General features: G+C 32.0%; 1 protein-coding gene across 37 annotated transcripts in view; it reads right to left on the reverse strand.

Moving 5' to 3' along the window:
- MAP2 (microtubule associated protein 2) overlaps window positions 1-15,711 on the reverse strand; it is a 356,866-nt gene that overhangs the window by 44,395 nt on the left and 296,760 nt on the right. For 10 of the 37 annotated variants that reach the window (XM_031958170.1, XM_031958171.1, XM_031958159.1 and 7 more), the window contains one exon: window positions 13,448-13,525. In XM_031958170.1, the coding sequence (XP_031814030.1) occupies window positions 13,448-13,525 (78 nt within the window). Of the gene's footprint in view, window positions 1-1,459; window positions 1,718-4,782; window positions 5,005-13,447; window positions 13,526-15,711 lie in introns of all 37 variants that reach the window. The other 27 variants (XM_031958144.1, XM_031958143.1, XM_031958140.1 and 24 more) reach the window with 6 other exon arrangements.

Below are 15,711 nucleotides of genomic sequence, written 5' to 3' on the forward strand. Positions count from 1 at the left end.
TATGGGGATACTTTAATCTGACAAATTAAAAATCTTTACCCAACATATGTGGAATATTTTAAAATACTTTATATCACAGTCTCTGAATGAAAATTTTAAAGTAATAAAGATTGAAGAGCTGTGTGCTTAATCAATGAAAATTAAAATAATGTCAATTCTAAAACAACTGAGAAAACATTACTTGTTAACAACTTCAAAAACAGTTTATCTTAATAGTTTTTTGATGACTATGATAACTTGTGATAGCACTTTAGCATTTTTTTTTTTGTTTTGATTTTTCCTTTTGAGATGGAATCTCTTTATCTGACTTAAGCTGGGAAATGTAGCAGTCACTCACAGGCCTGATCCAAATACGGATTTAATCTGCTCTGTCTTTCTGATCTGGACCAGTTCACCCCTTTTTTAGGCAGCTGGAGGAGTTTAGCTTTCAAGAGCTCACCAAAATTAGTCAGGAACTTAGTGTAGATAATAGATTGGATTTACCTTTATTTGAGCTCAGGATTTCTGAACTAAAGGGATCCATCACCCTAAGCCTACCTGATTATAGGTACGTGCCATCATATCTGACTCCACTAGTGGCATGAGGTCTGTGCTAATTGGACCAAGTGGAAGCACAGTATAGTCCAAGAGTTTTATTACAGTTTTAAACTTTAATAACTATTAGCTAACAAGAACTTAATCAATAACTATTAAAGCTTAAAATTGCACTAGCACTTTTGGGATAGCCTTCACTTTGTAAAGTTTGGGAGAGAAGAATCAAATCAAATCATCTCTCAAAAAGAAAGTGTTTTGGAACATCATTACCTTAAGTACTTGTGTATCCTGTTGTAACAATAGAAAAGAAATACTTTATGAAATTCTAATAAAGGTCAGATGAATGAAAACTCAAGAAATTTGGAAATGACCAAAGGAATGGGCTGGGAAAATGGAAGGGAAATGACACAAGAAGCATCAGCAGTAGCTCAAGAAAAACTAAACCAGAATGCACTAAAGCATAAAAACACAGCACACTGCACTGCAAACAAAAACACATCTATAGTTTAAGCCTTTGGTATCACTGTCCAAGTCAACAAATCTAGTTTTTGAAAGAAAAGCAGATGAATCTCTGCACCAAAAATTAAAAAAAATAAAATAAAATAAAAGTGTACACATATTAGCAATGTGACTGGCAAACATCTGAGATGGGCAAGGGAAAAGCACTCAGGTGACATTATCAGCTTAGCTGCAAAGCATATTGTATCAGCAAAGTAAAATCAGGAATCTGGTGCGACAGCAGGAAACCATGCGGTCAAGGAGCACCAATGCAAATACAAGCTATGTACTCTTGAAGCATAACAACTGCAGCACTATAAGAATGAGAAGAATAAAAGATGGAACAGCTCTGGGAAATGCCAAGTTGGTAAAGCTATAAAATAGCCTACTCATAAGCAAACACATGCAAATCCTAAAGGAAACACACCTTCCTCAGCAGAGAAAGGTGTTTTTATATCCAGAGACACTTCCTGGACCACTTTTGTACTTTTCTCAAGTGGTCCCCCAGGGGAAACACTTTCTTCTGGAACTATTTTGACTTTCGAAATAGAATCCACTTGGACCTCACTGAGGTCCATTGGTTGGTCTGAGGGCTTAGCGGGACCACACTCTTTGCCCCATTCTTTTTCAGGAAGAGCAGCAGGTTTCACCTCCTCAGCCATTGGACCCTCTATCGTTTCTTCTTCTTAGGGATGAAAAAGATGTTGACATCAGGACTACAGATAACACACAGTACAACATTCAACAGAGCTTTTATACAAATAACACTTTCAGCTCTATCTCCATTATATAATGGCAACCTCAAGTGGATTTTCTTCTACAGTTAGGATGAACAAATTAATCTTATTATGAAAGATACATTGTCTACTGGCTGCTATATTATAGTGCACAATCATTTTATGATAATGCATTTTAATCTCTTGAAATGCCATTTAATTTGAAAATTGAGAGCTGAAAGAGTTTTATTGCTCTATTTCCCTTAGCAGAAATGGCTATAGGTTGAAAATATGTCGAATATTTGCTGTAAGTAAGAGATGGCGCCACTTGTTAACATGATTGTGAAATGTAATGGTATGGTTGTATTCAGAAAAGCACTGCAATTGTTAGTTATGTACTGTTTTTTCCAACGTAGGAAGTCTCTACCTAAGAATTTAAGAAGAAGAATGCACAATTTTGGAGAGAGAGCCCTAATAAAATAAACTTTTAAAGGACATGTTTTTCTCAAAGGCCAAAAAAAAAATAGACAGAGATCAAGTACCTTGGTTGTCCTAATGCAAAATCCACCAAGACTTACTAGAATTTATTCAATATTTCTATGGCATACAAAGCAGCATAGGATAGTAAATGGGGAAGTAGCTTTGAAGCCTGGAACATCTGGATTCAAGATCTGATAGGGCTGTGTGACCCTATGCAAGAAATTTCTCTAGATAATTCTTTATGAAAATACATGGTAAAGAAGGTGTCAACCTATTTTGGTAGCCAGAGGGAGTTTCCTCATCTGAGAATTTCTTAATTTCTTATATTAATGAAATTACAGGTACAATCATTTCTAAGCTGAAATATATACCGTTGTCCCTTTCATTCTCTATGCTATGTAGAAGAAAATGAGAAAACATTCAATTACAGTCCCAAACAGTTTGGAAAATATGATTAGGGAAAAACATAAAATCATATTATTTTCTAGAACCTGTTTTTTGTCTACATTTCTATCATATTAATGGAACTCATGATATAAACAATGTCATTCATATACTTCCCCTACAATTAAAAAGAACTGAGAAAGTGTGTACAGTTTATTTTTAAAAGTAAGGTTTTTAGGATTTTATATCAAAAGGTCTAAGAAGCAAAACAAAATGATATCTCACACCCTAGAAGGACCTTTTAAGAATGACCAGATCATAGTACAGGCATTTAAATTTTAAATAATAACAAATTCCTAAATCCAAAAAGATGTATTATCTACTATTTTTTATTCCATTGTTATTTGAAACAAAAAATAAGAGAAATTATTGGAAAACATTCATATTATTGAAAATTGTGGTGGAACATTTTCTACATTGTTATATCTCAATGGAAGTTATAATTGGAAATATTATATGCCTTTTAGTTTTAAGAACAGAGTGGAAGGAAGAAATTGCTAGAATAAAATGTGGTTCTTCCTCCAAACACACATTTTATTTCTAATATAAAAATTATTCTAGCTAAAATTATTAGCTAGATGTACATAGTTACTACGTTAATAGTTAAACAAATTGACATTTTTGCTTTGAGAGTTTCTTTCTGTAAGATGATTTTTTTTTTGAGCTTACCTTAATGTTCATTTAAATTACCCTTTCATGGTAGCATAACATAATTGATTTCTGTGATCAAGTTAAAGAATTTTAGTGTTACTGTCCTGTGATAACAGGAGAGATTCAATACTAGTACTATATTCAATGTGACATAAAAGTAAATTTTTCAAAATCCTTTTGTTTCTTATTTTTCATAAATCATGTTTGTTGTACACTCTAATCCACTCATCCTTTATTTGTTACCTATACCTTTCTTGCTTTTACTATTTTATCTTCTGATACAATTGAAAGATAGATTTTTTTCTCCTATAAATACACATTCTTTTACTTTATTGAATTAGGATTGGCAATATACTGGTGTATTTTAATTTCAAGAAAATTTGGCATATCCATCATAGGATATTAATATCAAACTGTAGGATACAGGAAACTAGATTGTATGACATAGGACACTCAGCTGTTATTCACAATAGTAGATATCTATAACTGAAATTCTTAGCATTGTAGTCAAACATCCTTGTCTTTTGCAATGCCAGAATGATATCTTCCTTGAAGTTTAAGAAGAATAGTTGGTTTTACTTCATGGTGTTGATTAAATTGTTATTATATAATTAACTATATGTTTCATCTCAACAAAGCCAATTAAAAGTAAATAATAATAATAATCACAGCTAACAAATATATAGCAATTAAAATTTATAAAACAATTGACATTGACTTTGTTTGCAAAATATTTAATCCTCACAATAATATTTTGAGGTAGGTATATTTTTGCCCCATTTTACAGCTGAAGGAACTTGTCTAGGATCACACAATTGACAGAATTTGAATTCATGACTTTTTTGATTCTTGAATCCAGTGCTCTAGCCACTATGTAACAGAGCTCCTTCAATGGAACCACCAAGTGATTTCCTTCACAGTTTCTAAACATAGATGGTATATAGGAAAGAATTAAAGTTACATAATCAATTCTGCCTCAACAGACTACTGAAGTAATCTTTTCCCAAATTATACAGTTCTGCATCATGAATTTAGTACAAAGTTAATGTAAAACCCATTAATTTTGGATTATGTTCCAATGATGCTGTCTGTATGGCTGGGCAGAAGAATATAAGAAAAAATATACCTTTGTTAACCTATACAAGAAGATAAATTTATACATTTTAATTTATATACAATTTTTTTTATCTATTAATAGATGATGGGAAGGATTGAATCCTAGAAACCAACCTCTTACCTTATTCTTTGCTATTGCTTTGGAATAAAATGTTCCTTTTAAACATATTCTTATACCACTAAGAAAGTGGTGGACCTGAACCTACATAGGGACTTCATTTCCATGTGGAAAAAACATGTTGCCTCTGTTCCCTCCCCAACATGAAGGCACATGTAACATGATGAATATGGTCAAGATTTTAGGGTAGGAAAGAGGAGCAAAAAGGGACCATGCTTGGTTCACCTTTGTCATGGCTCAACAGGGTCTCTGCCATCTGCGTGGTGGCACTGGGGAGCATACTACAGTCAGTCCACTCTGAGCTGAACAAGGGGTGCTCATAGTACTCCTCATCTGAATTGTAAGGGTCATCATCAGGCACAGACACTGAAATGGAGGGGGCTAGGAGCTTACGCCTCTCCCCGCTGGTGGCAGGCAGAGGTCCCACTTTATCCTCAGCCCCTTCATCTACAAACAGACACACGGAAGAAACTGCAGGGAGAACTAGACAAGACAGACAGACACAAGGTAAGACAGGACAGGATGGATGCATGCACAGGGACAGAGATCATGGAAGCAACAGAGTGGGATAGATGGATGGAAATCAGCCAGAGCCAATGAAGAATGGAAAAGATGAATGTTTCATGCTTCAATATCCAGTGAATTCAACTTATTCCTTTTGATAATTTTATTGCCATTGATTGATCTACATGAATCACAGGCAGTGTGCAGCCTTAGTACATTTCAGAAGTCTTCTATATCATGTCTTCAAATAAGCCCAAACAACTACAGAAACATTAGAATGGAAACAGCACTAAAAAAATCATTCCACCATTTCCTTAGGGAGAAACCAATTTTCAATCTTCTCACATTTAAAAATGTGCAAATTTCATCAGCTACAAAAAAGAAAGTTGTTAAAATAGGTGAAAAAGTAAGGGTAAAACTTCTCATTTGGAATACTATAGAATATTGAAAATAGCTGGAATACTCAGGGAATTAAGCATGCTGTTAATTTTGTTGTTCTGATTAACAGAAGGTTAGTCAGAAATTTCTTTTTGTAGGAAAGTCTGTTGAAAATTAACCATTCAAAATTCATTCTGAGAGTATCAGTCTCCATTCCTGTCTCAATAAGGAACACTCAAACAATGTGATGAAATTTTTCTTGGATAACTGAAGTTGGAATAGTGCCTTTCATCTTTATTATATGTGATTATTAGAAGTAGATAACAAAAGAGATGGAGTTGAGTCTGCACTGATTGCTGGGAACTGGTATTTTTTTTTATCTCTGATATAAACTTGTGTTTTGGGGATTTTTTTTTCTTCTAAGAGCAGTATTCAGGAAAAAAATCATTCAAGAATTTTAGTGAGTTGCTTCTTGTTAAAGCTTTATTGAGCATATTATTTTTAGTTCATTAAAATACAGATATTACCTATGTTTTATAGTTTCCATTGTCCCTGTACTCTATTTCTCGTGTCTCATTGAAATTCTTTGGAAGTACATTTGGTTCCTGTCCAAACAGGCTGGTATCTCATCCTTGTGTAAAGTTCAGCAAATAAGAGTATGATAAAATCAGCTTTCTTCTTTCAAATTGGCTAAATGTGAAACCACATGAGTGCAATTAAAATGATTCAATGATAACCCAAATTTTAATTTTTTTTCTCTTTCCAATTCTAGTTTGTAGTAAATCTTGATAGGTGGACGTAGCAGTCCCCTCACCCTGTAGTTTTAGTCTTATAATTGGTGTTCAACCAAATATTATCAGCATAAACTAAATTTTTTATTATTTTCCACAAATGGTAGTTTATCTTTGGGATTTTTGTATTTTTCTGCTACAAAAGTTGCAACAAAACAAAAAAAAATTGCTTCCACCTCTGCTAAACCATTCATTGCAGAAACCAGTCAGATGTTATACTTTTAGAATCCATTAGATAAAACAGAAAAAAAATGAAAGAAAAGATGAAATCTCACTTCAGCCCCTATTTTTGTCTTTCTTAGCATCTTGAGAGCTTAGTCAGGTATGGTAAATGCTTAATAAATAATTGTTAACTGACCAGATAAACTGTATTGAATAGGGGCAAAAAATAATAAAAAAAGGAAAATGAAGCCCTCACTCACATTACAATTTCTTTAATAATGCTCAAGTATGGATCTAATTTTACTGGGGAAAATCCATAAACTTTACATTTGAAGAGCTTTTCAACTATAGCTTTTAACATCTATATCTATATATCTATATCTTTATATATATTGAAGGTAAGCATCTGCTTCCTGTAAAAGAGGTTGTCTATCTATCCATCCATCCATCTATCCACCTATCTATCTATCTTCCTTCTTATTTTTGAATAGAACAATTTAAAAGTGTGTTCTTACCTACTTTAACTCACTCTATTTCTGAGGAATAAAAGAACTCTAGTTATCTCATTGGCAGAAAAGTTTCCCCAAGGAGCTGAAGACTATCAAGAAGCAATCTATAACCTATAGCATATTGAATTGAGGGACACGTAGAAAGTTGGCTTTGTGGGGCCACTGTAACTAGAGAATGAGAGAATTATTCATTGAATAGAATTTACATTTTATTTTAAAGAATTCTTTGATCTAGTTCCAAAATTGACTTTGAATCCAAAGTGAAATTTTGCAAAGATAGTTATGTTGCTAAAAATGTTGTTGTTGTTTTAAGATAATGAGGATGATGAAACCTCAACTATATTTCTTTTCATAGTCTAGTAAAACATCCAAATTTTGGTGTCCTTAAGAACATAGATTAATACATCTTTAGAACTGGAAGTTACCTTAGGATATCATCTTGTCTAAACCCCTTATTGATAGCATATAAAAACTTCTTTTTTAATATTAAGGTTTATGGATATTTAAAAGTAATAGTTTTAAATCATTATGTTATAAAAAGAAAAATACTAATTTGACTGATGATTAAATAATTTAGAATTATCCCCAAATTTCACTCAAACCATTTATTATATTCTTGTCCAAAAGGACAAAAAAAATTCCAAAAGGAACAATAATGTACCCAAAATGTAGATAACCTCAGCTGCAAGCGGGGCAAGGAACTGACCAATTATTCAAACTACCATATTGGATATGTGTATGTATGTATGTTTCTGTGTCTAAGTGTTTCAAAGAAATCTTTCCTCCATATTTATTGCCTTAATTACTAATTCTTATTTAGATTCATTCATTCACAAAGAAAAGACTGTCACTAGTTTGATGTAATTCATATCCTAAGCATACTCTTAACCACAAATACCATTATTGCCTATAGACTTTCTTATCCATATGTAGCAATATATTTATCAGCTTGAAATTATTTATCAATGTAAGTATAATTAATGACTGAGAAGCATTTGAATTTCTTAAATACTGAAATTTTCATGAGAATATGAAAATGAGTAATATCTTATAGTACTAATAGCAGACATTGCAGATTTTCCTTTGTGTTGTTTGTCCTTGAAAGAACCTTGAAAAGATCTCATCCAGATATTTCATTTTTACAAATGAAGTAACTGAAATTTGGAGAAGTTAAGTGCTTGGCAGTGTCACTCAGGAAGTCAATAATGGAGTCACAATTTGAACTTAGGTCCTGTGACTAAAAATTCAATGCCCCTTTCCCGCCCCCCCCCCCAAAAAAAAACTATATTGCAACTGACTCATACATTCCTTTGTTCAAGTTACTGGCTGAGCCAGGCAATATATAAATTTCATAGCTATTGGCATAAACTTAGAAAAAAGTTAAAGTATATCTATAAATTCAATTTCTATTAGAAATTCAGTGCTGTGTCACATTTTTTTCTGTATTATGACATATTTGATTTCAGAGTGATAATTTATTTTTCATAACCAAATAATGAAACTGAGAGATAAGCAGATAATTGCAATGATGTTAAGAAAATTTTTTCTAAAGCATTTAACACTTAGAGCACCTTTTAATAGATGATTTCAAAGATGTTGTTTCAGGATAGATGCTTAGAACTTTCTTTAACCTCCTAATAATAGCAATAATCCTAATAATAATAACTGACATTTGTATAATGTTTAAAGTATAAAGGCTTAAGGCTATATTTATTTTTTTTATTTTACTCTAACATACTAATGGCAAAAACCTAAAATTAAGGGTTTATTTATTTTTTTATTTTACTCTAACATACTAATGGGAAAAATCTAAAATTAAACATTTAATTATATGTTTACATGAAATTGCAATTTATAATACTGATTATATTATGATTCTATATTACAGTATGCATTATATATATTAAAAATTTAATTTAGTTTTTATCTTCACTATTTTAAATGACTTCTTAACTAATGAAAGTAATTGACTTAGAGAAAGTTTCTAATACTTGATTGAATTGTGGACACTGGTCTTGATCCACTACCCACCCATCAATATTTTGTAGTGATTAATGGAGTTATTAATTATTTCACCATTTTATAACATTTTCTATTATGTTAAGCAACTTTACAAAGGTGATGAGTTCAAAAATTAGCATTCTTTGATTTACTTTCAACATTGTTTTTTTGGAAAATGAAGCTGAAAAATACTTAAAGCCTCAGAAATGGTGGCTTCACGGTAATGACTCATCTGACTTGTTGCTCTTCCAGAGATTTGGGAATGTTCCTGTTATACTTTTATGAAGATGACAACTTGGAAACGATCCAAAACCATGCATTAGACCTGCAACTTTTCAAAGAAATACTGTCATATTTTCAAAAACCTTTCCTTCTTATCCAAAATGGAAAGTTTAAAAACAAGCAAACAAAAAAAGGAATTCTCTTTGAAAAGTTGCACCTTCTGGGTTCATAGGTTGCCCTGAGGTCTGGCAACTTCCAAAAAAAAAATGCCTGGAAGAATCCAATGGACTCCTGCCTTGTATTATTGATTATTTATATTTCCAGTCTCCTTTGAAGTCCCAAGAGCCTCAAGTATACCTACCTAACCAATTTCAGTGTGGGATTAGGAGGATAGGATTAATAATATTTCATCAATATCAATATCAATAAGATATGCCCTACAGGTATACTGTTTGCTATGAAGCAGAAAAAATGATGGAACTTTGGAGGTGTTTCATCAGTTCCAATAGATTTCATTTAATATGGCATGAAATCAAGATCAGAGTCTTGTATTAGAAGGGGCCTCAGTGGTCCCCAGCAAATGCTTAACTACCTTCCTTTCTCTTCATTTGTTAAGTCAGTGGAACCCTTTTATAACATTAGCTATATACATACTAACATTAGATGTCTTGGGGGATGGGAATAATTCTAAAGGTCAACCACAAGTTTTGTCAGAATCTGACTATGAAATATCCTAATCCTTGGAATAATGAGCTGGATTATAATGAGATACAGCACACTAAATTTTGTACTTGAGTAGTCAATTTTTACATAAATAGAACTTTCAAAATTGATACCAAGTATTTCAACTAATGGAAACAGTTTTCTGAAATTCTCAATACAAAATTTGGTTATGCTCTGGAATTATACTTTGAAAATATTATTTTCAGCACATGTTACTGCTATTTTATAAAGCAGTCAATGTCCTCTACCAAACCAGATGGTTTGGGCTCTGTCTTCCAAATTACCTTACAGTCAACTACTATTTTTATTTATTCTCTTTAGATTTCTTCTGTAGATACATGAATATGTTCTTGTTGCCTTTTCTGTTAGGATATGAGTTCTTTAATAATAGGAATTGTTTTATTTATTTGTTTTATTTTTTTTATCCCTAGAATGCTGGCACATAGTAGGCACTTAATAATCAATTTGCTGATTAGCCCTTGTTTTGGTTAAAATGAATTAAAATGATTCTTCCAAATATCAATTTTCTAGTATTTCTAGTGAATCCACACAGATTTACTTCCCATGAAGACCTAGGGCAGTTCTACAAAGCACAGAATTGAAGACAGCTGCCTCTGGGACAACTTCAACTACACAGTCCTTTCCATCTTGAAAAATTTGAGAATTTTTAAGTTTGAACATCATTTCTGTTTGTTACCGGGGAATGATTTGAGAAGGAAAACCATCTTCATGATAGGAACGATATATATACCCTCCACAAGAACACAGGATTCAGTAGCCATCTATCATTTTAAAATCAAGGCATTGGTTGTTTTCATAACTCATATGTGCTTTTTAATAATGAAAATCATAACCTGCCAAAATAGTAAAAATTGGTTCTAAAAACATAACAAAATAATTTTGATATTTTAGAGAATTTAGATCTAGAATAGACCTTGATGACCGTCAATGAAAACGCTTAAGAAGGTTCAATAATTTGCCAACCAAGATACCCAGGTAGTAAGTAGTAATCAGAAGAGCAAGGTTTTTTTTTTTTTTTTTCCTTTTCCAAGTCCAATGTTCTTTCTAGTTATATCTTCAGTTAAATTCTATGAAAAGTGAGATGATCTTATTTCCTCTTTCCCCCCTACAATAAATTACCATAACAGCTATTGAACTCAACTCCTGGAGGTCAGGGGATAGAAATTATTCCAGAAAAGTAACAATTATATCATCAAATGTTTCAATGAAAGAGTAGTCAAATAAGCCATATTTTGTTCATATTTTAAATTTGTTTTAATTTCCAGAGTTGGATTTTCTCCATAAAGTAGATGCAAAGTCATTATGTAGAATTTCAAAGGGTGACTATTCTTCACAATTTCAAATTATCAAAAGGCTCCTTGGCTACTGAATGCATTTCTGATAAAATGTGGAAGTCAGAACTTGCTAGTGCTGTGGTATTTTATGTTCTCAGGAGGGCAATCAGCTGCTCAATGATTACATCTGTCTGTTAAGAGGATTAACTAGCTATTTAGAGATGAATGCACTTTATTATAAAAATACTTTTTATTGTTTTTAGAGTAGACACTAAGAATATAAACATCCTGGGGGCAAAATCTGTTTCATTAGTGAATTATATCTCTTAGTACTTAGAATATTATAGTTACTGTAAATAAAGGACATTAAAAAATTTCTGTTGACATAGAGTTCAAAAACTTGCAGGTTATTTTGTATTTGGCTCAAGATTTCACTACAGAACTCTCAGTAAAGAAAGACCTTCTACTAATCCATATTAGCACCTGTGGTGGCTCTAATTTATACTTTTAAAGACTTCTTTGGGGGCTTTGAGAGGTTCAATGATTTGTCCAGAGTTACACAGCCAGTATATGTCAGAGGCAGGATATGGACCTATGTATTTCTGATTCAAAACCAGTTCTTTGTCCACTACAACACACTGCAGATTTTCTTTTAGAGGAAAAGAAACCACTCAAACTCACTAAGAACTGAAAAAAAGATGGAATCAAATAAATGACTGCTTTCCTTAAAATAATTTCATCTGAAATTAGCTGGTAGACATATGCTCAAATGACTAAATATCTAGATTTATTTATATTAAAATCCAATCCAGGCAATTTGTGTATGTCTCTGCAGATAGAGAAATCTTTCTATGTAGATACTTTGCTAATAAATATATAGATACACACATACAAATATAGATAAACACATGCATATGGAGAGACAGAGACAGAGGGAGAATGAAATATATTTATGTGTGTGTGTGTGTGTGTGTGTGTGTGTGTGTGTGTGTGTATACACAGAGAGAGAGAGAGAGAGAGAGAGAGAGAGAGAGAGAGAGAGAGAGAGAGAAAGAGAGAGAGAGAAAGAGTCTAAAATATTTAACAGTGTGGTGTAGTGGAAATAGTGTTGTATTTGAGTCAGAGGATCTTACCTATAATTAAATTTTGGGTCTCTCTCTTCTCTTACTATTTGTGCTACCTTAGACAAGTCAGTTAACTTTTTTTATACTCTAGTCTCCTTATGTAAAATGAGATTTGGTCCCTTCCAGTTCTAAATATCTGGTCTTAAAAAATGTATTGAAAATTGATTTGATTTAAAATTATTCTAGATAACCTCAGAATTTTACTGTATCCATGATACTACATATTTTTAAAGGCATAATCAGATGTGCTTGACTTTATATACACATGTGTATGTATAGACATACTAGTAATATCAGTCTTTATCTGCAAGAAACAACTAACATGATCAGAAGAAGAAAGAAATGGAAAGGCAGAAAGTAAAATAAAAAATGAATCAAAACAGGATGAATTCAGTGTCTGTAACAATTCTGCTCTTTTATTTTAACACTGAATGAATGGAAGCAGTTTAAGTGGATATTTCAAGCAATAAGAGGTGAATGGTAATATCCTATCCTTAAATAGTGCTTTTCATTTGAGAGTCTGAAGGAATTTTATACCAAGGCAGCATCCTCGTTTATCACCGAGGAGAAGAAAGCTTACATGGTATTATATTAATGCTTCATTGAGTTTCTGGTAAACTGGATTCTTGAGATTCCAAGAATTATGGTCTGAAAGGTGTCCTGTTAGGGATGGAATCCAGTTTCTTGGCTCTGAAGTTGTCATTTTCAGTTGTAGTGAACATTTTTACAAGGTTGCATATGTTTTTCTAATAGGGTTAAATCGGATTCTTGACATTGCACAATCAACTTATGAATGTGTTAAAGCCATTCCTCATGCTATTTAGGACCCATCAAACATCCCAGTTGTCCTTGCTGCCAAAAGAATCTTGTATTAGTACAGTTATTGTTATTTATTCTAGCTCCTTAAAGGAAGCATCTTTTTCTTTTTTTTGTTTTCTACATATTTTGATTTCTGATTTTATTTAGCTCAAATGAACATTTATATATTATACATTGTAAACAAATTCCAGGTTATTTGAAGGATAAAATATCATCTTAAAACTAAGGCAAGGGGGATGAAGCTAAGGCAGAGCCAAAGCAAGTTTATCTACCAATATGTTACAAAGTTTTACTCCCGTGAATTGGAGCTTGTTTCCCCTTTATCTGAAGACTATGTTCCCAAATGTCCCATGTATGCTTACCTTCCTCCACTGTTCCAGTCTGTTCAGAGGCTGGTGATGGAGGTGGAGAGGGAGGCAGATTAGCAGACTCTTCAACTGCTAGAGATGGAACAATGGAGAAATGAGATTGAGAAATTCATAAGCTAGGCATATCACACTAATTTTAACTAGGGCTGTTTTGTCAATTCAAGGAAAGATAAAAAAGTAAAGTACAATGATGAACTCAATGATATTATACTAGACATCTTTTTAAACTTCATAAAAACAAAGTATTGATTTTTTTCTAGAAATAATCATCAAATTAATCATCAAAAATCATCAACATAAATGATCAAATCTCTATAGATAATGGCCATCAGCTTATTCAGATTCTGAATGATTGATAGACGAGTAAAATATTTACTCCTTATTATTATATTGCATTCAGATTTGCACATTAAGACTCTTGACTCTGGATTTGATCTGCAAAGGAAAGATGAAGCTCTTGCTTCACTATTTTTGACTATTATTTGACTGTTTTAAAGCATATGATACACATTTTTGGTAAAAATTGTTAAAAAGTTGTTAAAACAGACAGATTTTTATCTATTTACATAAAAACACAAATGCTACTAGTACAAGCCTACATTCTAAAGCAATTTGGAGCAAATAAAAACCACAAGCACCCTTGACGGAAAGAAGAGTATGTTAATGAAAATGGCCTTGACACTATAAATAATTATGAGTTATCTTGGAATTAATTTAACTCTGTTAAATGAAGGTTAAATGAAGGTTTTTTCTCATTAAATTTCTCATCTTCTTTAGGATCCTCAGAGTTGATATGAGTGCTTTATAGAGAAAATATTTCTTGCTCAAATCATCAGCAAAAAAATATCTCTTTGAAATATATTATGAATTTTCATTTCATAGGTTGAAATCAACTATGACTTGAAAAATAATTACTTAATCTGTAGACTTATTGCCTTATATATGGTTTTCCACAGGTATAAGATACAAAAAAATCAAAACATGAATTAGATTTTCTATGAAAAACATATTGCTATGAAGTCGAAGTTAAAATTATATAAGTATGTGTATGTTTAGTGCTTACATATTTAACAAACTTTAGGACCTTTAATATCATGGTCTCATTCAAAGGCAATTTAACATATTTAACATATAATTTATTGGTGTATGTTATTTTAATTCTACCATAAAATTGAAAGTAAAGCTTTGTAGCTGTGCAGATGAAAACCCTAAGTAAGCTATATGATTGGTAGGAGAGAAAATCCAAACTTAAGATGCAACGTATAACTTTAGTAGAGAGGTGCAGAGGTCAGGTATACTTACCTATTGGGTTAATACATGTGCTTTGTGTTATATAAACATCTTATTCTTCCCCCCTCTCAATTTTACGTGTCTTTATGATATTCTAGTCATGGACATCAATCCTTCCAAACTTCCCACTTTTTCCAAATACCTAAAGTACCTTTGTTTCAAGGATTTAAAAACTGTTTTGTTTTAATGAAAATTTTGATAGTACCAATGAAAATGGTTCATTGGTATAAAATTCAAACAAGTATACAATATATGCTCTTAAGTAAATATGGCAGAAAATCAGCCTCCACACAGAGAGAGGAAGGAAAGTTACTACTTGTTCCAAAATAGTCTTGGATATGAGTTGGGTTCTAAGAGAATGTAGCCAGGGATACAACTGGAATAATGTAAACAACAGCAAACAGGGAATTAGGTACCAGAATTATACACTAGTTTTAGATGTTTTAGCTATTTCCATATATGACTTAGGCTAAATAGCTAATGAAGTCTTTTCCAGTTCTCAAATTCTGTGTTTCTGCAATCTGTGACATAGCTTCACTTCCTCCCAAGTATGATTCTAAATATAGTTTTATTTTTCTAATCCATAGTTTTCTCGCTTGTAAAATGGGTTTGATAATATACTACCTACCTTGTTATGTTGCTACAGAGATAATACTTTGAAAAGCACTACACAATATGAAATCTTGTTATTGATATAGGAACTATATTTTCAGTAATTCCCTTAAAAGAAAATGTAAGTCAATGCAAAAAGCAATGTCAAGCCAAGTCTATGATATCTTTAATTCAATTCAATAAATATGTTTTTTTGAAGATCTACTGTGTGAAGAAAAATGTTAGCTGGAAGAGGAGATTGAGAATTAGACAAAATGATTATTCTACCTTCATTAAGTTTACAGTTTAATATGATCAGAAGGAACAAACATAGATTTAATATAATACACATAAAGTACAAGACATTGTATAAAGTC

Source organism: Sarcophilus harrisii, chromosome 3 (assembly GCF_902635505.1).
Source record: "Sarcophilus harrisii chromosome 3, mSarHar1.11, whole genome shotgun sequence".
NCBI classification, from domain to species: Eukaryota; Metazoa; Chordata; class Mammalia; order Dasyuromorphia; family Dasyuridae; genus Sarcophilus; species Sarcophilus harrisii.